The sequence below is a fragment of the Lacerta agilis genome, chromosome 8, assembly GCF_009819535.1.
Source record: "Lacerta agilis isolate rLacAgi1 chromosome 8, rLacAgi1.pri, whole genome shotgun sequence".
NCBI lineage: Eukaryota > Metazoa > Chordata > Lepidosauria > Squamata > Lacertidae > Lacerta > Lacerta agilis.
Genome location: NC_046319.1, coordinates 18,699,716 through 18,723,854, shown reverse-complemented (window position 1 = coordinate 18,723,854; position 24,139 = coordinate 18,699,716). Strand labels below are relative to the sequence as shown.

At 46.7% G+C, this 24,139-nt stretch overlaps 1 protein-coding gene across 5 annotated transcripts in view; it reads right to left on the bottom strand.

Moving 5' to 3' along the window:
• Positions 1 to 815: 815 nt before the first annotated feature.
• Positions 816 to 24,139, bottom strand: part of PLCH2 (phospholipase C eta 2) — a 278,707-nt gene continuing 255,383 nt past the window's right edge. For 3 of the 5 annotated variants that reach the window (XM_033156392.1, XM_033156394.1, XM_033156391.1), the window contains 3 exons: positions 21,753 to 21,832; positions 7,122 to 7,461; positions 817 to 2,888 (listed from right to left, as the gene is read on the bottom strand). In XM_033156392.1, the coding sequence (XP_033012283.1) occupies positions 1,258 to 2,888; positions 7,122 to 7,461; positions 21,753 to 21,832 (2,051 nt within the window). In that variant the 3' untranslated portion in view covers positions 817 to 1,257. Of the gene's footprint in view, positions 2,889 to 7,121; positions 7,462 to 21,752; positions 21,833 to 24,139 lie in introns of all 5 variants that reach the window. The other 2 variants (XM_033156393.1, XM_033156390.1) reach the window with 1 other exon arrangement.

The following is a 24,139-nucleotide window of genomic DNA, read 5'->3' as shown; positions in this document are numbered from 1 at the left end:
GAAGAAGAGGAAGCTGACAGCTACCCTCTGGACCGGGTGGAAGTAAGAAGGCAATGCAGGCGAGAGCTGGCTGAGAGGCAGACTGAGGTTGACGGGACAGTGCCCCGTTTGCCCCAATGGGCCAGCCTCCACTGGAGAGGAGGCACAGCATGCTAATTCACCTCGGCAGAAGATTCCCACAGGCAAGCAGTGCAGGGAACAGGGAGGCCAAAATGGCCGGGGAATATGTCCCAAAGGCTGGAGACAGGCCATTGCATCCACATACACCCCGCCCCAAACAGTGTTAAAGGTAACATGCTAAAGGCATGGCTGCCCACGGTGTGTACATTTCCCCCAGCTCTGCCCCAGAAAACAAAACAAAACAATCAAGCAGGTCTTTCACACTACTCTCAGCTCTACAGAAAAACAAGTGCAGAACAAGCGCCGGAGCTTTTGCATGTTCCAAATGCTGCTTTGGCTTCCGCAACTGAAGTCAGGCTGTAGCACAATGGTGGGGAACCTCAGGCATTTCTATCTGGACCTCAGGGTTTGACCCAGGCCACACAGCCTTTACTCAGACCACATCCCTCACTTTGCTCTGCTTTGCGACCCAAATATTTTTGCCTGGCTGGAACGTGCCCTTTAACTTATGCTTCTTGCTTGGATGGACAGACTGAGGTTATTGAGTTTGTGTGTGTGTGTGTGTGTGTGTGTAGAAACTAGCTCCACCCACTTTTGCCTTTTGCTCCACCCACCACAGGAACGTGGTCCTCAAAAGGTTGTCCAGAAGGGAATGTGGCCCCTGGGTTGAATAGAGTCCCCCCCCCCAACCCTGTTATAGCAGCTTCAGTGGGAAGATTAAGGCAGCAACTGGCATACCGAAGACTCGCCTTACCGAGAAAAGAAAAAAAGGGGGATCTCAGAGAGGAAGAGAGAATGGTCATGCAGATCCACAGACATGTTTCCCAGGGAAGATTGGGGGGGGGGGGTCTTTGCAGGATCTATTCCCTTCCCCCAGGAACATTCTGGTTGCCCATTGCCCATATTGCATGCTACAAATTTGCATTATTAGTATTAGTATTAGTATTTTCCACACACATAAATTGTCCTTTGGAGGCTGGGAGCGGGAGGGGGAGAAGTGCTATCCTCGGACGAGGGCTATTTGCGTCCTGTGCGTTTTATTAAAAATATATATATGTGTGTGTGTGTGTGTGGTTTGTTTGTTGGTTTTGCTCTTACAGGAATGTAAACATCAAGCTTGTTCAGCCCTTCCCAGCATTAGAGTTTGAAAAGAAAGACGACTTCGGTGTCACGGTTCAAGTCAGCTTGGTTCTTGAGTGGGGATGTAAACAGGCCGGCGGAGGCCGTGTCCATACAGGCCCCTTTGGTGAAGCAGCAGGCCCCTTCGGGGTTCCCTCGCTCCTCAATGGGGCTCCCCTTGTTCAGTGCCAGGCTCTTCAGCCTCTGCCTCTCTTGTGCCTGCTTGGCCCGGTTGGCAATGTACCTCACTCTGCTCTGGCTCCTGGAAGAAGACCTTCGGAGGAGGCCCACCCCTTCCTCTTCCTCCTCGGACTCAATTGGCTCGAGGCTGGTAGGGGAAGTGATGTCGTTCTCCTGTTGGAAGGTGGTTAGCTTCTTCAGGCGCTCTGTGAGAGGGTCCAGGGGCTTTGCCGAGGACCTGGTTGCCGCACAGTGCCGCTGCTCCCTCATTGACCGGGTGATGAAGCTCCGGCTGATGCTGCGGTACTTGCCCTCGAAGACGGACGTGATGTCGTCTGAGGTCAGGTCACCAAGGCTTTTCGATTTGGCCTGGTCACTCTCCTGGCCTTTCGGCTTCAGGCAGGACTGCTTGAGACTCTCCATATACAACCGGCTCCAGGTGTGCCTTGTGGGTAGGGATGGCAACCCTAGCTCGAGACCCTTGGCTAGCGGTCTAGGGCGCAACTCATCCTCTGTGGGTTGGCCTGACCTCAAGTTGGGATTGGATTTGCTCTTGGTCACCATGGGCATTTCACGCCCGGAAGCGGCACTCGCGGACCACGGGCGTGCACCTCTCCTCTCGGGGATGACTTTGAAGTTCTCATGCTGGATTCCAAGGTCTGGGAGGCTTTTGCGGGTGAGGTTGGGCAAGGAGAGGTCTATGACCGTATCGTTGGAGGACATGCTAGAAGAGGAAGACATGCTGTCCCTGTGACTGCTGGAGTCCAGCTTGCTCCAGATACGGTCATTCACTGTGGCATCAGAGTACACTGCAGCTGCTGGTGAGAAGCCACCAGGAGACCTCATTGGAACCGAGCAGTCACAAAGGTTCTTCCCTTCGCTTTTCGACCTCCTCACTATCACATGAGACGTGTGGGGGACTGCGGCACCTTGAGCTACTTGGGGAGAATCTCGAGGTGAAGCTAGCGTGGTGCTCTCCACGTTGCATTGTTGCGGTTGCCTAGCTGCATTGCTGGCCTTCTCGTCCACTCTCTCAACATTCACCAGTTCTTCAGCCATGCCATCTCTCTTCTCCAGGCAACTATGGGTAGAATGAGGCCCAAGGTTGGCCAACACTACATCATCCTGAGTTTGTGAACCAGCTTGGCCTCCATCGCCTCCTTGTTTCCCGTTTCTCCCAACATTTTTTGGTCCCAGAATACTTGTGATGGTTGGGCTGGGAGCAAGGAACCTCCTGTCCTCCGAAACCACCACTGTGCGCTGCGGAAGAGGAACTCTCTGAAGCTGATCTGATGGGTCACGGGAATTATCAGGCACAGACCCTTCAATGGGATCGCTAGCAGGAGCAGTGGGCAGAGAAAGGCAAAAAGGAGCAGGCTGGTCCTCGTTGGCAACAAAGGGCTCTTCATTGATGGTCTCCAGGCTACATAATGAAGTGACTGACCTCTGCATTGAGAATTGGCGGACATCTGTAGGAAGAAGGAAAGCAGTGAATGAGATTGATCAGTTACCGAATGAATTCTTTTGTGGCTACAACTCTAATACATCAGACACAATACATATAAGGTTGTATCCAACTAAATTATAGTTCAAGTAGACCCATGGAAATTAAGGAACCTAAGTTAGTTGTGTCCATTAAATTCAATAGGTCGGGCTAGCATTGGATTCAACCCATAATCCACAGAGAACAGATTCAAAACAGCTTGTTCATTGGAAGAATATCAGGCCGTTCTGGGTGATACTTGCCTCTCCCTCATCCCAAACTGTCTCAGTGAATGGATGGTAGTAAGAGCTGTGACTCCTCCCTACTCTGCCTGCTGCACATACCTATTAGGGATGGGGGATAATTTCTGCTCATTTTGCATTTAAAGGCAAACGTACATAATTCACACCTTCCGACAAAATACACAAACTGAACCCAGACCTCCACTCCAAATTTTGCGGTGCAGTTTTCCAGGCAAGTAATGTGCACGAAAATGAAAATAGGTGAAGTGTGCAGCTTGATGCATACATTGATTAAGATAACACACAAAAACGTGTTAAGGGTAATTGCTTTGTGAAAATGAGTGCATTAGAAGAAAAAAAGGAAGATGTCTCCCTCCACTCCCGGCTCCTCCTGCAGCGTAGTGCCCTACCAGAGGAGGTAGGCGGTGCATCTCTGTTTGCACATTGCGTACAGAGACATAACACTCCTACCATCTCTTGCTTGTCCTGGCTTCTCTGGTAAGTGTGCATCCTATAGGAAAGCACAAGAGGGTAGGATTTCCCTGGCCTATCCCATTCCTTTATTGTCCTGTGTGGGTTTGGTCTGCTCTGACTTCCAATGCTCCAGAATTTTAAACTAAGATGACTTCTAAAATTAGTGCAGGAATTTGAGCGCGCACACTTGCAGCTCCTTTAGTTCTCGATGCACTTGTACGTGCCGATTTAAAAACAACAACACTACAGGAAGGCAATTTTTGATGCTGTCATATGCATGATTGTATGAAGGTTCTTTCTGTGCTGTGTTTTACCGACACGTGCATGCACTCTGACACATTGGCAAAACTCCCCCCGCACAAAGAAAGAATTATCGATGCAATTGCGATTACATCAAATTGTCTTCTTGCAGTGTTTTACCAAGGCACATACTGGAGATACCGGGGAGAGGGGGGCAGGGGGAGAGGGTAAGGGAAACCATGAATGAACTGAAGGTTGTGGCAAACTTTTCACCTGCAGTGCTCTGTACTATAAATCTGAAAATTTAAATAATAATAATAATAATAATAATAATAATAATAATAATAATGTGGAACTGAGGGTTCCTAATGAACTCTGGAAGCTTGCTGGCTTGCCAGAGGAATCTGCTTGGCCACCCTGAGAACAGGATGCTGAACTAGATGGGCCATTGGCCGGATGCAGCCGGGTTCTTCTGGTGTTCTCAAGCAAAGGCACGGGAGTCAGAATTCCAAAATCCAGGCTTGTAACATTACAAGGATGAAGACAATGCTGGAGGGATCACTTCCCAAGTGCAAGGCACATGTGACCAAGTTTCCTTTCATATGCGTAATTCCTTACAGGTTAAGGTGGCGATTCCATAACTCTGGTTGCCAAAACTCCACATTGCCTATCAAAGGTTGCTTCCCCCACCCTCCAAGAAATCTCACCATCAGCTGAAGACACACACACACACACACTCTCGCACATGCTTTGGGGAAACAGTGATAAGGGGTGGCATCCAACCGACACATCTCAGCAGTGCAAGGAATTAAGTTTGACCAATGGAACTTTCTCTCTTCTCCTGCCCTGCACACCCTCTAAATGTGGAGCAGCTTTTTTGGGGGGAGGGGTGTTTACAGGGTGCCCGTGAGCAGAGGAGTAAGGGGAAGTTCCTTTGTGCAAGTGTACCATTCCTTGTGTTGACAGGATATGTCAGCTGGAAACCGCCCAGTGCCAGTAATATATTTCTTATGTGATCAGCATAATGCAGGATTTAAAAGGGGGGAGGGTGAGTAAGGGCGAGGGGCTGAATCAAAACCATGCATGGCATTTTTTTCCCAAGAAATCATGCAGAAGTTGGAAAAGGGAAGCACAGAAAGATAAAGGAAGGAGGGGGAAATCAAGCAATACTGCACTTAAACTAGCGGTGCTCAACAGTTACCTGTAATTTGCTCATCCTTTCAGTTCTTAACTACAGAGACAAGAGATTGCATGTGGAGTAATAGGACAGAACACAGGAGAAAAAAAACCACAGTTAGTTCAGGAAAGGGTGAACGGAGAAGGAATAAATTAGTAGGGAGAAGTAAGGGGGAATAAAATCCATTTGGATAAGCTTCTGGTAGGATCCTGAGAATTCTTTTTTGACCAACCAGAGGTGTCCAGGCCGAATCGTTAACCAAGGGCGGTAAAACATTTGCCCACCATTCTGAAAACAAGGATAAGAAGGGTGGATGGTTTTAAGTTGTAAGGAAGAGTTTTAATGGTATGTTTCTCATTTGGATTTTGTACAGAAGGATGAGTCTGGGAATGTGGGGCATCAAATCCATAACAGAAATACAGTAACTCAAATGCCCGGCCACTATGCTACAAAAGGTGGCCTGTTTTTTGCAGCAAAATCCATACCTGGCTCCCAAAATCCACTGCTGTGTCAGGCCAACAGACTAGGCCATAGGAATCCACAAGCTGATGATCCCTGATTTACAGTGCAATGTTTACTAAGCAGGACCCATTGAGTTCCATGGAACTTGTTGTTTAGTCGTTTAGTTGTGTCTGACTCTTCATGACCCCATGGACCAGAGCATGCCAGGAACTTAGTCCCAGCTAACTGCAGCCAAAGGCTACAATCCTATACACACTGGCACTTGAGCAGCTGGTCCCACTGAACTTAATGGGACTTACTTCTCTACGTAGACATACATAGCATTACTCTGCATGCCAATTTGTGCTGCAACGCCTGCACAAGTATCTCATTGAAACAAAACAAAACAAAACAAAAATAATCAAATGAAACCTAAGATAAACTAGATTCCCAACCAAAGGTGATCTTCATACCCATATTCAACATTTATACCAGGATCCAAGCATGTAATTGCTGGCAATACTGATAGAGAATCAGTTCTCTTGTTCCTTATTTCTGAATGATCCTCTGGTTCGATTGTAAAACAAATCTCAGAATCATACTTATGCATTACATGATTAAAACACAGAGACAGAGACGCGCAGACAAACCACAAAAATCTACAGAAGGATTTGCTACACCGGCAATGATTTTGCACGTCACAGAAACCAATGCGCATCTAAAACTGAGCACATCTAGAAAGAACTGGTGTGTGTGTGTTTGTTTGTGTGTGTGTGTGTGTGTGTGTCTGTTTGTGCCCCTTGCCCACACTAAACGGAGAGCTACCACAGCAAAATTAAAACAAAGCGCAGGGACTTCTAAGGGGAAACTGAAATGACGACACGGTCTAAAGCGGATGGGTGGGGTGAAGAAGATCTGGTCTTACCAGTAAAGAATATAGGGGATTTACTTCGAATTTCCTCCAGTTTCTCAGCAAACAAGGCATTCATTTCCCTCTGAAGGGTGCCCGCCTGTTTTCTGGAGGTCTCGGACAAACGTTTGGGGAAGTCGGGGCTTCCGAGGCTCTCTAAGCTGCTGGAGCTGGAGGACATGGAGCCATTGCTGGTGGTGACCAGGTTGACTGTGCTTCCATATTTGCCACCGGGCTGGGCCTGCCACCTCTGCCGGGAATGGCCTTTCGCCCCGTGACATTTGGAGTCACCGTTTTTCTTCCCTGAGGTCGCAAAGGGCTGGCAGGTCCTGGGCAGGTTATCGGCGCCAGCCCTGCACAGGCGCAGGTCTGGCTGCTGCGGCCTGGGCTGCTGCTCCTGGACCCCCCAGCTTTTAAGCTCTAACCTCTCCTCGCCTCCTGCCAGGCTGCCGTACTCATTACAGTGCGAAGCGTCGTTGGGGGCGGGCCGAGCGTCGCCGTGGTCGCTCCACTTGCACTCTAAATCGGGGCTCTCGTTCAGGCCTATCATGCACTTCATGCAGTTGGTGGCCACGCCGATCCTACCCGATCCATTGATGGCGCAGCGGGCAAAGACGCCCTGCTTCTCGCTAGGAGGCTCCTGCAGGCGGACCCGGTTGGACCTCCGGACGGGCTCGCTGAAGGTCGCGTCCCTTTGCGCGCGGCTTTCGCCTTTGCCGAAACTCTGAGCCTTACCTTTCAACCCTTTGCCTTGAGCCTCCCTGCGGACACCGTCTCCAAGAGAGGGTGCCGGGGACCCGCATTCGGGCTCTTGGTCGAAACGAGGGAGGGAGGAGTCCTCCAGTTCGCGGTCCTCGCCGTCGCCTTGGGAGCCGTGGTCTTTGGTGTCGATTGCAATCTCGGGGAAGCCCTTTTTGGTTTTCTTCTGGGTCTTGGTGGGCGCGCTGGCAGTCCGCCGTAAAATGTGGCTGCTAAAGGAGTGTTTGCGGTTGAGTTGGCCAGCAGCATGACTGTCTAGAGAGGCCTGCTTTGGATTTCTGAGAAACAGGCCTTTTAAGCCCAGAGCTTGCTTGGCCTGGAAAAGAAAATAAAGAGGGAGAGAAAAAAAAAAACACCCGTAACAGAAGATGTGCATTTCTCTCCCCCAGTGTGCAAAGAAACAAAAGGTTAGTGATGTGCAACGTGGTGTTATTAACCTCATGGGTAGCATCACCTATCCAGGTTGGGCTGGAAGACAGAATGAGGAGGAAGGTATGAGCTGCAAGTTTTTGGTTTCACACTTCTGTCGACCTGCTAGTCCCCCTCCCCAATCGACCCACCAGCCACTTCATTCCGGTTCACTAACAACACTTGCGTGTTTACTCATACAGCTTATATGCATGCTCACTGAGAAACGAAGCACCATTGGCATCAGTGTTGCTTAATTCCAAGTACCTTTGGATTGGGCAATTTATTGAGGGGGGACAGAGAGTGGTGGCCCACCCACCCTTTTCCACAGGGATCTTCTGCCTTAGCCATAGCTAAGGGGAGGGGAGGACCTGACCCTTGGGCTTCCTGCAGTCAGTCTTGTCCATGCGCTTATGCTTACATCTTTTAATTACCAGGGTTTGCTTTCTCCAAAAATGGTTTCCTTGAAGTGGCAGCTGCCATTTTGTTCAGAGGTAGCTGGAAGGGGCTAAGCCTGCCATTCTATGCACGCTTACCTGGGAGTAAGGCCCCCTGAACTCAATGAGGATTACTTCTGAGCAGACATGCATAGGATCGCACGGGGGGGGTACCCCCTCCAGTGGATTGGTAAGGAAGAGAACAAAGCATGTAAGTAACTCTCATGTGATGAAAGTCTTTTTAGACACACCACACAACCTTTTTAGGCACTGGTGATGCATGGCTACTGCTGGGCATGTTCATAAGTTAGTGTATACACAGTAAACAAGCAAAGTCTTCATTTACACAGTCTAGTGCCCTTGACCCCTGAATGGCAAGGAATTTGTGGAGGTGAGCTCCCCATCTGTTCCACCCCGTTCAAGATTTAGAATTTGGTAACACTGAAGGCGGGCACGTCATAACTTTTCAGACACTTGATGGTGATTTGAGAAAGCCAAGGTCGCCGCATGGTTCAGGTATTAATTTTCCACCACCTCTTCTCCTCTCGTCCTACGGTGGTCTCCGGTCAATTGGTACGTTGCTGAATATTTGCGTCACTTCAGAAATCTACAGCACCTTCCTGACCAGGAGTCAAAGTGCAACGTGAGCAACTGTGGCAATACCCAATTGCCTCCAAGTGTCTAAAAGAAACACCTCCTACCTTCTGAACACAGTGTTCAACCGTCATTCCATGTACCCTTGCCAATTTGCTGGAGAATGGCAGTTCCACACACACACACACAGGAGTCTGCTTCAAGTGCAGGACGTTGAGCGACTGCTTGGAACAGAACGGAGCTAACTCTAAGCTACTATGGCCCCACTGTTGAGTAGGGGTGTGTGAATATGTCCATTTCATCTTCTCTCAAATTTATCGTTTTCCAGTGTTAAGTTCGGTCCTCCACATTTCTACATCAGTTGGCCTTTTTCTAAAAGTGCATGTGAAAATTCGACAGCACTTGAGTGTGAATTTCACCTAATATGCACATTTGCATGCAGTACTGCCTAATATAAACATATTGGCCAAAAACAGTTGGCAAATGCATTTTGGCATGTCCTTTTCTGTAATATTTGCATTTTTATGGACACTTTGCCCTGGTACGTACACCCTGCTTGGCTGGAGATCTGAACTGCAAAAATCTGAAGTAGGACGAATTTTGAAGGGTGGCAGTATTTTGGTTCTGATATTGTTTAAGAAAGTGTAGATTAGGAAGGTTTGACTTTAAATGAGAACTGAGTCAGATTTCTCCCCCATTGCTGCTGTTGGAAGATGGTTATTTTTGGAGGAAGGTGGGAATAATTAATTCCTTGAGATTGTGCATTGATTAGTTGTCTATGCGACTGTAGTTGGGCTTGAAAGGAAATGGCAAATAGCATTAAAGGGTTGATCTAACTAAGCCCTACTTAAAGTAGACCCATTGAAATCAATGGACCTATGATAGTCATGTGCATTCATTTTAATGGGGATACTCTGAGTAGGGCTACCATTGAATGCAACCCATGGAACTCAAAAGACAGTTCTGTTACTCCAACATTTTCTCATTGCTTTTTTTTTTGCTACCTATCCTTTATTCTCCTGCTCTGTAGGGATTCAACAGAACGGAAGCTACCAAATTTCAGACACAGAACAGCTGGCTGCTAACGGAGCAGCTCAAAGAAGCATAAATTCAAAATACTGAGTCAAATTGGCAAGTGCATAGAATGACCATCGAAACAGTAACCAGACTTTGCAAATAATTTTAAACCCCTTGGGGGCACAAACTTCAAGGGAGGGCGGGGAAATCTCTGTACAAATATACATAAATAATGTGAAGTTTCCCACCCGCCCCCACGAAGAAAGAAAAGTATCCCATTGATGTAATGAGGTGAAGTGTGCACAGTGACGGCTCCCCCAGTTCAATCCCTCTAGACCATTTGATGCATCCCAGTGAGGCTAGCTATTGATGCTTGAATCAAAACAAGCGATTCAAGGTCCCAAATCCAGTGCAAATTTGGTTGGAAGAAAAGAAAAGTCATTTAAGAAGAAGATCCAGCATATTTGGAAAAAGGGAAAAAAAATAACAGTGGGGGAACTAGGTTCTCCAAACATAGAGGGGAAAGAAATGGCAACAGATTCCCGCTTATATCTGAAGGGGGATTTCCTCAAAAGATGGGGGAGGTAGAATTTGCTCAACCGGAACTTCATTTCGCCCCTTGAAATTAGTAGACGGTACTGTATCTAGTCCACAAATGAGGGTAAGTGATGGATGAGGGTAAGTGATGGACAGGAGGAGGGCAATGGAGGGTTTTTCCGCCCTATAAAGGATATATTTTATCCTGGATCTGCTTCATAAATGTAGAGCACTCTGGCTGTTCAATGGCCCGGCAAACGTTCCAGGAAATGTTGCAATCCATGTAATGAGTGGAAGATTTAATTTATTTATTTTCAGGAAGTGGAAGAAATAATAAAAAAGAGCTAAATAAGGGGGGGAGGGAGAAGAAAACCACCGAATGTTAATGATGTTATCGGTTAGAGAAGCATGCAGAACGTGTCACTAGGAGCACACTACACCTTCCTGTGTTGGGAGGAGGAGGGGGGTACCTTCAAGGCGTCTAAATTTGCTCTGCTTCTAAAAGGAGACTTTTTTTGACACAGAGAAGTCCACTGAAATCACAAACAGACAGAAGTAAAAGGCAGAAAGTGAGACACCGAACAAGCTGAGGAGGCTACGCAAAGAGATAAAGGCAACATCAGGAGGACAGTGGCAGTGGAAGGGGGCTGGAGAGAAGCCACACATGAGAAATTTGACGAGTAACACAGATAAGCTATGAGAGAGAGAGAGAGAGAGAGAGAGAGAGAGAGAGAGAGAGAGAGAGAGAGAAACAATAGGAGGTAGTCATTTGGAGGTGAATATATGCAAAGCTTAAAAGGCAGAACAGGAGGGCCCTGTGATTCCCTTGGAGTGCAGAAAGTTATAATGGTGGACCAAGGAGCCGTCAGCTTTCTGAGGACCACAGGGTTGTCTCCCACTGAGTTCTACTCAGAGCAAACCCACCGAAATTAATGGACACAAGTAAGCCATGCCAATTAATTTGAATGAGCCTACTCTGAGTAATACAGACTTTGGATGCAACCCATAGCTTTCCTTTTTTTTTAAAAAAAAAGCACATTTTTAAAAGCGAATTACAACTAGGGATGGGTGCAGCCATCAAAGTTCGGCCACTCGCAGTTATGCACAGGGGCAGGACCGAGTCCGTCCTGCTTCTGTGTGGATTTTCAAGAGGAAGACCTTAAAAGTCTGCACAGAAACAGCAAGGTAAATAAAAATAATAACAGAAGTACTTACGAGATGGGCTGGGGGCTGCTGTACTGCCTCTGCTCGTCTAAAAGAGATTTCTGGCCTTTAAACTCTCAGGGAGAACTGTTCACACAAACAAAATGCCCTGGGCTGCCCTACACATCAAGTTCTGCTCTCCTCAGCAGGGATTTGTTCTCTTGCATTCAAAGCATGTGCCCAGAAGCAGCTCCCACTATGGCCTGTGTGTGCCTGGATTAACCATCTTTATCACGTTAAAGGGCAGAAATCTCTTTGGACTGCCCCGCAAAGGAGTCTGCAAGACTGGGGTTCTGAATTGTGGGACCCACAATTTAACTGTGTGCAATATATATTTTAAGTGCATATATTCATGCACCATGAACTGGTTGGATTTAGTATGTGCCATTTTGTATACACTGTATTCTTATATCATCCATAAAGTATAACTGCATTAGGCTGGAGGAACAGCCTCGCAACTGGCGAGGATCACACAAATTCGAAGAGGATCTGGACCTGCTGTCTACGTCACATCACACGGAGGATTCTGGGAGCAGGCTCACTAGCTGTAGGAGCAGCAATCAAGCCAGACAGCCCAGGTTGTGCCCTGGAGCTACTTCACAAAGAGGGCAGGGCCTTATGCAACACTGCACCCAGCCAGCTCAAACCATACATATTCTGCTTCCCATGACCCAGCCGAACCTAGTGGCAAAAGTGAGATTGCACCCCAGAGATTGCCTGGGATGGCTACAGAGTTGGGAAGCAGGCCATGCAAACCCCAGCTGGGTTCAGAGAGCCCACAGCAAAGTGCCAACCTATGGTGTGTCTCCCCTATTAGCAGGCCCTTCTTCCACTGGAGAGCCATTAAAAAATAAAAATAAAATGAGAGAGAGAGAGATGGTGACCACCATGGCTTTTGGTGGTAGCCATCTTTCCCTTTGCGTGTCCCCCCTCTCCCAAATATACACAATGCTCCAGAATGATTCAACTTACAGGGCCATTCAGGAACCAGTCCAAAATGGCACCTGAGAGTCACTTGAGTGCCAGAGGAGAACAGGTAATTCTTTTTCTTCTTGCTCTCAAAAAAAAAAGGAGTTGAGTTTTAAGTGTCAGAAGTGGGCTATCCCAGGGTGCTTGGGCTCCAGCAGCTACCTGAATATGCTTCCTGGCTGATTTCTGCGTATTGTACAGCTGTCGTTGTTTTAGGTCAACTGTCAAGTCTAGCCTTCAAAGTTAGCAATGGGAAAAGAGGAAATTCAACTGATAAAGCATACACAGTTAAACAGCTGCCCCTTAAATCCCCCTTCCCCTCTTCTATACCTTCAAAAGCTGCTTATCAGAAATCCAGTAGCTGTGTATCCCAGACGTAACTCCGCAAACTTCTCCTCCCTGCCTCCTTTCACACTTTCAGCCTACCTGAACTGTAAACTCTTCAAGACTGAGGCCTAATCTGTGAGAATCTTGCATAGCAACAAGCTTCTATATTTTCAGGCTCCTAAAATCGGGTAATAACCATTACCTAGCAACAGCAGAATAAGGAAATCCATTGACTAACATTGGCCAGAGAAGTGCCTTTTTAACGAAAGCTACACAACTCTTGGGTAAAAGCACATACCGGTATATTTTCTCCCCCAAATTTGGCATGGACTGCCTTCAGACTTGCCTCTCCTGCTGGGGGCTGTTTTGGCTAAAGAGTGGGTCAAGCCCCATACACTTTTTTCCAATTTAGGCAGTCAGCTGTTTTTTATTTGTACACGTGAGACTTAAGAATTAACTGATATTCCCCAGTTATTTGCCAACAGGTCAACATTGGCCAGCAGGGTGTGTGTAAGGGAGAAGGTGGTGTCCAAGAAGGAATTAATTCCTCAGTTGAGGGGCATGGAGTTCAATCGCACTTTCTGCCGGGTTTGGAAGCTCAAAGCAATTTCCCATGGGGAACTGAGACAGCTTATGACATGAGCCACAGAACCTTCTGCCTCCTCACAATTTCTACTTTTTTAAAAAATCACCCTAATAAAACATTATCCCTGCCCTGGGTTGGTCTCCAGTTGTCCCAGGGTGGGGTGGCCTGATAGAGGTCACAGGGTGGGATCAGTAGGCTGTACAGAGTCCTACTTCATACTTATATCCAGCAAAAGGGATGACACTTCCTCTTCTTTAACTTTGATTGAACACAGCAGGGAGGAACATGGGGACAAAAATCAGAATTACCGGTAGTTGGCTCTGCCTGTCATCGTTCCACCTACTGTGAGCCTCTCTGCCTTCCACCCAACTAGTCCCAATAGGCATCGGCCATCACTGCTTGAACATCAAGTTTGGTTTAATATTCAATGGGATGAATTTATGGTCTCATTAAGCCCCCCCCCCCCAAAAAGGTTTGTTCCTTAGCAAGATTAGAGCTATGAATTAACATATTGACTTCGCTTCAATAAAAACTGAAGCAGACAGAAATAGTAATGAGAAGCAACAAGGGGCAGGTAATAGATTTGAGAACACTGAGACAAGAAATAAAGCAATCAGCTTTTGGAAATTGGAAGAAATTGGAAAGGTGGGGAGAGGCGCCAGGATGAGTCTGCAAGATACGATGGGGGGGGCTTTTGATGCTCTTAAAAGAGAGCGGCACTTGGTGGACAGGGTCCGGATGGGAATCCAGCAAGGCCTCAAATTGCTGCCAGGGCTTAAAAGAAGAAGTGTCAGTCAGCTGTAAATTAAAACCATCCATCAAGAAGCCACCCGGGCAGAAAGCGAGAAATCAAAGAGGGTCAGAATTATGTGGCACTGATCAAAGGAGGTTAAACAGGCTGAAAATTGCCTTCAGTCAAGAGGTAGGGAAGCCTAAGGTAAAATGGTGTGTGCGTGCACAAACATGCAAAGCTTAAAGGGTGTCCAAGTTGCTGAAGCTTCAAAGAAATTAAGTATGGACTGTGCCATTATGAAATGTCCTAGCTATCTTTTTTCTCTTCTTCTTTGGCGATCACTCGTAGCCGAGTAAGATTGTCTTCCATAAACACTGTTTTAACAGTGAGTCTGTAAGTGACTGTGGAGGCCAAATGCTGGAACCACACACCCTTCCACAGTGGGGACATAGGTTTCCAGGCAGGAGTTGATCACAGTGAGGGTTTGCCAAGCGTGCCTTCCTCATAATTTGTTGGAGGTCCTGAGCCACAAGGATGCTAGGTTGGCTTCAACTAGGGCCAGGGCCTTCTCAGTACTGGCCCCGACTTGGTGGAACAGTCTGGCACAAGAGACCAGGGCCCTGCGGGATTTGGCATCTTTCCGCAGGGCCTGCAAGACGGAGCTGTTCCACCTAGCCTTTGGGTTGGTTTCAGTTTAACCCTGATGTTTCGTTCTTCTGGTGTGATTGGTGGGCTACTTAAAAATGAGGCTGCAGTTTAGATTTAATTTTAAATTGTATTTTAATCTGTATTTTAATGAACTGTTTTATGTTTTTGTTGTGATTTTATTGGTGTTAGCCGCCCTGAGCCCGGTTTGGCGGGGAAGGGCGGGGTATAAATAAACATTATTATTATTATTATTATTATTATTATTATTATTATTATTATTATTATTATTGTATGTGTCTCCCTTTCTTCCTGAAGTCAAGCATCTTCAAAGTCCATGACACCTTTGGTAAAGGCTGTTCTCCAACTGGAGCACTGTTTCCCAGTTGTCAGGGTTTATACTGTGTTGTTTTAGATTTGCCTTGAGAGAGTCTTTTGTTGACCTACATAGTTAACCTAGCTATGCTGGTTACAGCCAACTTGGATGGATTTAAAAGAGGACTGGACAAAATTCATGGAGGATAAGGCTATCAAGGACAAACAGCTGTGATGGCCATGCTCTGCCTTCATGGCCAGAGCAGGAATGCTTCTGAACACCAACTGCTGAAAACTACAGGAGGGGAGAGTGCTCTTGTGCTCAGGTCTTGCTTGGGCATTTCCCACAGGGGTCTCTGAGACATCCACTGAGAGAACAGGATGCTGGACTACATAGATGGGCCACTGGACTGATCCAGCAGGCATCTTTGCCCCAGTAGTATGTAGGTTAAATTCCTACAGTGCATTGCACTGGAGAGTACTCAGAAGTTTCCACTGGCTCAAAATACAGCAGTAGGACCCACCAGCTAGAACACCTCTCCGTTGAGTTTAAAGAACCTCAACAATTTCCAGTCTAGGCGCAATTTAAACCACTGCTTTTCACCTATAAACCTATACATGGTTTGAAACCTGTGTATCTGAAGATCAGCTGTTCCTGCATAAACTTGTCCAACTTTCCTCCTTGGAAACCTCCCCTACAGCTACCACAGAAGTGTGAATTGTTCCGTAATTTGTTTTCTGTATAAGGAAGCTGCCTTGTTGCATCAGGACATTGCTTAGCATTGTCTTCACCGTCTGTGCCTGGGGTTTCATTGAAGTTGGGACCTAATTTGCACCTTAGCTATAGCCTTTCCCGATTATTACCTTTCCTGGTGTGCCACAAACACCCAAGCTGTGGAACAGCCATCCCAATATACTTATGTGGCATCAATATTATTATTGACTTTTAGGTGGCCAGGTTAAGACACCATTCTATTATGCTTTCAGTGAATGAGTTTTCTGTTACTGCTTGTAAGAGACACATCAGGCATGCCACATACACACCAAAGACTTCTGAGGAGAGACACAGAGTATGGGTGTTAATATGGATTTCAGGCAAGGGACATTCCCAGCCCATTATGGAGATGCCAGGACTGAGCCTGTAACCTCCTGCTGCATAGCACATAGCTCATTGCCCTGGTGTAAGTTGTTGCCCTGGTGTAAGTTGTTCGAATCCCCGCGACAGGGTGAGCTCCCATTGCTCGGTCCCAGCTCCTTCCCCCCTAGCAGTTGGAAAGCACGTCAAAGTGCAAGTAGATAAATAGGTACCACTCCGGCAGGAAGGTAAACGGCATTTCCGTGCGCTGCTCTGGTTTAACAGAAGCGGCTTTGTCATGCTGGCCACATGACCCGGAAGCTGTACGCCGGCTCCCTCGGCCAGTAACGCGAGATGAGTGCCGCAAACCCAGAGTTGGATATGACTGGACCTAACGGTCAAGGGTCCCTTGACCTTTACCTTTAAGTTGTTGTTGAGCTAAGGGGCAGCCAAAGTGGTCACAGGGCTATCAAAACCAATCTCTATGTAAGTGGACAATTGTTAGGGAAGTCCAACACAGTCACATTTGATTTCAAAAGACGAAAATTCCAAAAAAAAAGATTAAAAGTTGAAGGGAATGGTAAAAGAAGAAGGAAGTCGAAAGGAAAATGCAAGAGGGTCAATTTATTCCAGAACGCTTATGGTTTTTTGGTGCCCCGATAATAGAAGCTCATCTGCAATGAACGCACACCACAGATCAATGAAGGCGGCAACGGGGCCAAGAAGATCCCAGCGTGGTCTAACAAGCAGAGTCAAGGAAGCTATTAAAGGCAGGAAGGCTCCCTTCAGAAAACAGAAGCCTTGTCCAAATGAAGAGAACAAAGAGGAACACGGATTTTGGCAACAGGAACGCAACGAGACAAGGAAGCAAATAAAGAATTTGAGGATCGCTCCGAGTGCTCCCCTGGTTATTTCGTTGCAGCTTTGGCAAAGCCAGCTTGAGTTCAAGTCACCTCTCCCAAGGAAAAATCTTCCTTTGCAACACAGCTTGAGCTTTATCTGGGCTGCAAACGAAGATCTTAGCTGAAAGTGGGGCTTGGATTCAGTGGGCCGATCAGCACCTACTGCAAGCCTTGCTTTCAGCACGGATCAGCTGTGCTCAGGATCTCCTGATCAGGCAACTCCCAAGTACTGTTGGTTCCACCAGGAACCAGCACTGGTCAACTATGCTTTTGGCAGGGACCAGTTGCACTTAGGGTTAGGCAAACCTGCCAATTCTGGTTTCTCTCCATTTCCCATTTTCCCATTTAAATTTAGCTCTCCGCGTTTCCGTATCAGTTTGCAATTTTTTAAATATAAAAAGTCTTCATAATTTCTCCTAATATACACATGCTTGTGGGCAATTTTGTCTGAGATACACATTTTTCATATATATATGTGTGTGTGTGTGTGTGTGTGTGTGTGTGTGTGTGTGTGTGCACTGTGCCCATTATATACATTTTTGTATACATTGCTTGGCCAGAGAACTATGTTGCAAAATTTGAGAAAAAGGGAGGTGAATTTTGAAAGATGGTTGTGTTTTGGTCTATGTATTGTTTCAGAAAGTGTGAATGTGTACAAAAATGCATGTACAAGGCTAAAAATGCACACAGTGCATACTTTAGCATGAAAGCAACATACAAAATTGTGTCATATCAGGGGAAATTGCTTGGGAAATTGTGGACATTAGAGGGAAATTGTGGACAGTGACGGTTAGGAGATCCCAATTAAATGCTGATGAATTTCCATGAGGACTTTAAAAATTTTTTTAAAAAAAATCGCAAACTGATGTAGAAATGTGCAGAAATCAATGTAAAATTGGGGAAACGAGAAACTAGATTCATCCATCCCCAGCCTTGACACAAACAGATAAAAGTGCCCGCCTGCTGCACAGCTTGTAGATAGCAGAAACCAGCTCAATGTTGTTTTTAACTTTGGAACTGGATGAAAGACCCACAGAGCTCTATAAGGAGAGAGAGAGAGAGACTCAAGTTGCTTTCAAGTCTTAACTTTTATCCCCCTGGCTTCCCTTCTTTTAAGATTGGTAGAGGTGGACCCTTCCTCCCCCCCCTTCTGTCTCTCTCTCTCTCTCTGCCTGACCGTCCTTTGCACATGTTGCCAAGCAACACTCGGACTCTTCCTTCTTCCCCTCAGGTTCCGGAGAATCTGGAATTGGATGCTCTCTGGCTCCTCCTGAGCTCCTTGAACCCAGACAGAGGCTTGCTTGTTCTTTTCAGTACATTCTCCTTGCCCTAATTACCATGTCCTGTCACATTTCCCTGCCTTTAATTAGGGCTATGCAACAACAACAGCACGGTTGAGAAGCTGCATTTTGGAGAGGTGGTATATTTCTCTCTCTCTCTCTTCCCCCCCCCCCCCCCCCCAACTCCACCATCTCATTCCTGTCCCCTCTATTATCTACCTCCCAGTCTTTTGTTAATTAGTTTCAAAGTGTGAGGTGCTTTTTTCAAGCGAGGCCGAATGCGTCAAAGAGATGGGCAGAGGGGCAGTTAAGACAGGGCCAAACTACACATTACATTAATTAAACAGTGCAAGGTTTTTCTTTCAAAAATATCCAGGGCAAGCAGCGGTGGCAATGAGTTGAATTAGGATCTTGGTGTGGATAAGCCCCCTGTTTTAATAAGATATAGAACCCCAGCCCCACAACACAACATACTGATGTAGAAACATATGAAGAGCCTTGTTGAGGTACACAAAAAGGGGGGGGGCAGACCTATCTTCTCAAGTATCCTGTTTTCAAAAGTGGCTAGCAGGATGCCTCTGGGAAGCTCACAAGTGGAACATGAAGAACATTCTCCAGTTGTTTCTCCCTTTCCAACATCTGGTATATTGCCCACGCACATGGAAGCTCCATTTAATTCCTGCTTCTGCTGTTTTGATTTTGTAGGATTTTATACATTTGCTGATGCAGTGGGGGGGAGGCCGTTGGCTGGCATTCTTTTCATAGCATGCCACCTTGAGAAATTTTAATGAAGAGTGATGTGGGGGGGGGGGAATCCAGAATTTAATGGGAATTGGGAGTCCAACAACATCTGGAGGCTCACTGGTTGTCCACTATCATCATATCTTATGGAAGCATATTCCATAACTTTATTAGTTATGGTCCAAGTGAATTCTAGTGTTGCATGTGGGAGAGGAGAGGGGAAAGATCTAGCTACCATGCAAGGACGTAACTGCAACTAGTCTTCTAGATGCAGGTCATATAGCCCAACCCTCTGCAAGGCGGGGATCACAGCTAAAGATCCCCTGACAGGTGAGCACCTAACCTCTGTTTAAATACCTCCAAGAAAGCAGAGTTCGCCTCCTTCTGAGGGAGCCTGTTCCATTTCGAACAGCTTTTACTGTCCAAAAGTTATTCCTAACCGTTAGTCAGAATCTGCCTTCTTGCAATTAGAATCCATTGGCTCAGGTCCTACCCTCTGCAGCAGCAGGAAACAAGCTTGTTCCATATATTCCGCGTGACAGCCCTTCAGATAATGGTCACATGCACAGAGGAGCAGTAAAACTTTACTGGGACACCCCTTTGTTTTGTTTTTCTGGTGATGAATCTGCCGGGGCCTCACCTGCTCTGGCTATAGGAACCCAATGCTTATATGAGGAAGCTTGGAGTGAATCTCCAGCCTAGTTTGCAGCCCTGGGACCTTCTCCTCAAAGGGAATCACCATCTGCTAATTTACACACTGCTTGCTTTGCCAAAATGGCTTCTAAGCGATTGACAAGGATGAAATCAATTTTGGGGGTCTCCACGCAAAAATTAAAAGTGTACAATAAAACATGAAGCAGGAGGAGCATGAAGGAAAACAGGGGGTGATGTGCCCTTTTCTTGCTGAGGATGCTGGGATGAGCACTCCCAATCAAGATGTTCTACTAGGATATGGTGACAGGAGCGGGTCAGCAATAAATCACACAGAGCAAGTTAAAGTTATCTCCATAGTGGAAGAAACAAGGAGTGGCAGGCTTAATGAGCACAAGAACTCTTCTCAGTAGGTCTTGCCCCCTATGAGGCAGCTACGGAGACTAAAGGTCATTGCCTTCTCACAGCTGCCTAAGTCTCCTCCTTCCCTGGATTGTTTTCAAGCAATCTGAGACTGTGCCTGCATGCATATCTCTGTTCCTCCCTCTTCATGCCTCTCCTGGTCCTGGGACACCAGCGGTGAGGGAAGCTTGTTGCAGCAGGAGGGGGCCGGGAGACAACCTGGCTTCTTCTCCAGCCTGACTCATCTCTGCCTCTTGGCCTCCCTCCTCTCCTGCTTCTGGACTCCTCTCTGCCACAGGCTCTCCCAACTCACTAAACCCTGTTGCCTCTTCAGCTTCCGAAACCTCCTCTTTCCACTCTCCTCCCTCTGACCACTCATTGTCATCCCACCGCCAATCCCCAGGCTCTGAGCCTTCTTCCTTTGGGGGAGGGAGAGGAAGGCTCCTCCAGCTCGTAAGATGACATGTGAAAAACTCTGCTTATAAACACTACTCACTCACTCATGTCTCTGGTTTTCTATCTGCTATACCAGCGGTACATAGTGGCTGAAAAGTCTTAATTATTGAAAGCATCAGGCACAGGGCAAGGGGGAAAGCTCAAGAGTGGGATTCTGCCTTGCTCGCAGCCTTTACCTAGAAAACTAGTTACCTCTTCTTTTCATCTACCCCCTTGAAAATCTAGAGTTGTCTCCAACGTTAGTCCTACTCAGAGCAGACCCATCAAAATTAACAAACATTATTATTTATTCTTATCAGTAGTATATACATTTATATCCTGCCTTTCTTTTGCCAACCGGGACCCAAGGCGGCTTTTGCAAATGAAAACAATGCAGATAAAATAAAAACTAAAAGGTAATTGTTAAAAATTAATCGAACTAAAGCAATTTTTAAAATCTCTTAAAACACAGGCAACAAAAACAGCAGAGGACTATTAAAAGCTGTTTCCTTTAAAAAAAACAAAAAACCAGCCAGTTCCCAAAGTCCTGTTGGAATAAAAGAGTCATCATCTGCCAGCAGAAGAAAAAAAAGGAGGGAGCCAGTCTGGCTTCTCTAGGGAGTTCCAGAGTCTGAGAGCAGCCACCGAGAAGGCCCTGTCACACGTCCTTACCAAGCATGCCTGTGAGGGGAGCAGGACTGAGAGAAGGGCATCTCCTGAGATATGATCTTTCCTACCGCAAAGCCTGGCCCCAAGCTGTATGGGGCTTTACAGGCCATAACCAACACTTTGAATTGTGCCCGGAAACAGACCGGCAGCAAGTGGAGCTGCTGTAATAAGGGGGTCATGCAGTAAACTTGGTTCCCTTAGGTCCCTTAGTTTCCATGGGTCTGCTCTGAGTAAAACTTAGTTGGATACAACCCATGAATTAATTACTCCGGACTGCAAATAAGACATTGCAGTCTTAACAATAAGTATTGACCTATTATGTGGTTTTTTGAAGCAAATTCTGCACCCTTGTATATGGTTTGATCTGTGACCATTGGAGTGAGTATGTGCAAGAGCACACACGTGTGGACATGCGAGAGACCTCTCACCCCAATTCAGTGGAGGGGTTCCTAGCAGAGAGCACTCCCCATGAGGTTTAAGATGCAACCCCAATTTTGAGAAGTCTGATTTTAGCAAAATAGGTGAAATTTTCCTTTCTGCCATTGCTCTGCCCGTCCCACAAAAAAAGCAGTAGAGCAATGTGGTTTTGAAGAGCTCTCAAGTCACCAAATTAGAATCTTACCAAATGTTCCTCAATGGAAAGGGGCAAATTTCCCCGTCTCAAAGCCCGTGATTACTCACCTTACCACATATCTCATTGATAGCTACGTGAACAAAGATGGACGCCTCCTCCATGCCTTCCAGGTAGACATGCCGATAGCCTGAAAAGCAAGGGAAGTAGGTAAAGCACACATCCAGCTAGTTCCTCTGGGGCCTGGATAGTACAGTTAGTTAGAGCATGGTGCTGATAATGCTAAGGTTGCAGGTTCAAATCCCACATGGGACAGTTGCACATTCCTGCATTGTAGGGGGTTGGACCAGATGACCATCAGGGTCTCTTCCAACTCTATGATTCTATGAAGTCTCAGAAGTCCAGAGAACTGGGAGTTGAGATCAGAACACCCCCCCCCATACACACCCCAGAAAAACAGGGGAAACAGTTGGAGAAATATGAAGGAAAATAGGCAATGGAAGCAATGAAGGTAGAAAGAGGATTCAGTGGAAAAGATATCTGGAACTCACTGTGGATTTACTTGGAAATTACGGTACTATAAGTGAGCCAAGATTTCTCAGAAGATATTTTTTCCCAAGAGAGTTTCTGGGATCTCTCTCACCCTCACCCCACACCTAGAGAAAGGCTGCTTTGAAGAATCTTCTCTGAATCTTTTCCACCTTTTGGGGTGGGGTGGTGGCTGCTGTCCTTGGTCAAAATGCCCCAGAACAATGCCATGTCTGGGGTCATTGTGGAGGATGCAAAGTGTAATGTCAACAAAAATAAAATTAAAAAAAAATATTTTAGGGGTGAGCTCCTAACCCAAGAAACAGCTGGAGAATTTATCCTGCCCTGGAAAAATTCAGTGAAATGGGGCCTGCCCGTCCCCTGCCTGCATTTCTCTGCCCATAAATATTTATCAATTCACTTTAAATTCTTTATGAACCATATAGTATTAAAAATAGCCTCTTAATACAATGAAGTGGTAGGTGCAAGACAGAGAAAATCTGTAATAATGGGGTCAGGGAAATCCTGGGTGGGGCATGTTAAAAGGCTACTGAGAGGCAGCACCAGAAATTATGAATACTCCCCCCCCCCCACCCTCAATATTTTTTCTCCTAAGAGGCTCAGCAAAATTACTGCTGCCTATCTTCATTCTCCCCCCTTTTCCCTAAAAGCCATTCCCATCAGCCCCCAACCCCCCAACAATACAATCCTCCTTTCCCTTTGCCTGCCTTCAAGCTGCTGCAGCTGTGGGAGCAACAGCAGGGATGAGCTGGCAGGATGCATCTCTTCTGATGCAGTGGGTAACAGCATGCTAGAAGAAGTTTAGCGCCCCCTTCTCCACCTCCTATGGTCTCCCCAGGTGTGCTGTTTCCCAGAGTGAATGCAGAAAAGGAGAAATAAAACTCTCATCTCTGCTTCTCTCTCCACAACCTAAGGAAAGAGGAAACATGCTGGGAGCTCTAGTGGCGATGGCTTTTGGGGACAGGGAAGAATGAAATGATCAAGGGAGCGGGCTTGGAATTCTTCTCTGGTCCAGATCTGGATCTGAGCCAGAGAAGAATATAAAGGCATTAAAAGCTTGTGTCCTACCTGAAGCATGGTTGTTTTTTAAGAAGAAGAAGAAGAGTTTGGATTTGATATCCCACTTTATCACTACCCGAAGGAGTCTCAAAGCGGCTAACATTCTCCTTTCCCTTACTCCCCCACAACAAACACTCTGTGAGGTGAGTGGGGCTGAGAGACTTCAAAGAAGTGTGACTAGCCCAAGGTCACCCAGCAGCTGCATGTGGAGGAGCGGAGACGCGAACCCGGTTCCCCAGATAACGAGTCTACCGCTCTTAACCACTACACCACACTGGCTCTTGCTCCAAATTTAGGGTTCGAGCCTTGGCTCAGAACACCACCCCTGCTATTTCTAACTGAGGGTTTGGTGAGGAATATGAAGAGGCAAACAAAGGAAGACCAAGAAGGGCCCATAAGCTACACACACACACTTCACATGGCCAGGTGCCAACAGGGAGTGAGGAGGAAGGAAATAAGTCGGCAAAGCAGTTTGGGTCTGCCAAAGGAGGGGCTGCTTCATGGGTAGCCTTGCACCCAGAAGGTCCAAGTCTCCACACCATTCTCCATCATTGCTCCTGGCCATCCTACAATCAGGAACATAGAATGCAGAGGCCTACTAGGGACACTGGCGGACTGCAAATTGCTCCAAGAGTGACCCCAGTGCAACCAGTCCCTGAAACAAGCAGAGAGAGTTTTCTGAGAAAACTGTTGGGAGAATTTCACTTCTGGCCTCATGTATTTTCAGCAAAATCCTTCCATGCCACTGCCCATAAATTGCTCGGAGTATTTAGAGAGGCTGTTTTTGCTCCACCCTAATTCCACTCACCCAAATGTTTATTTCGGCTCCTTAAATAACTTGCTACCACCTACAGCTTGCCTGGGAAGAGGCCCACTTGCAGGAGTTCGG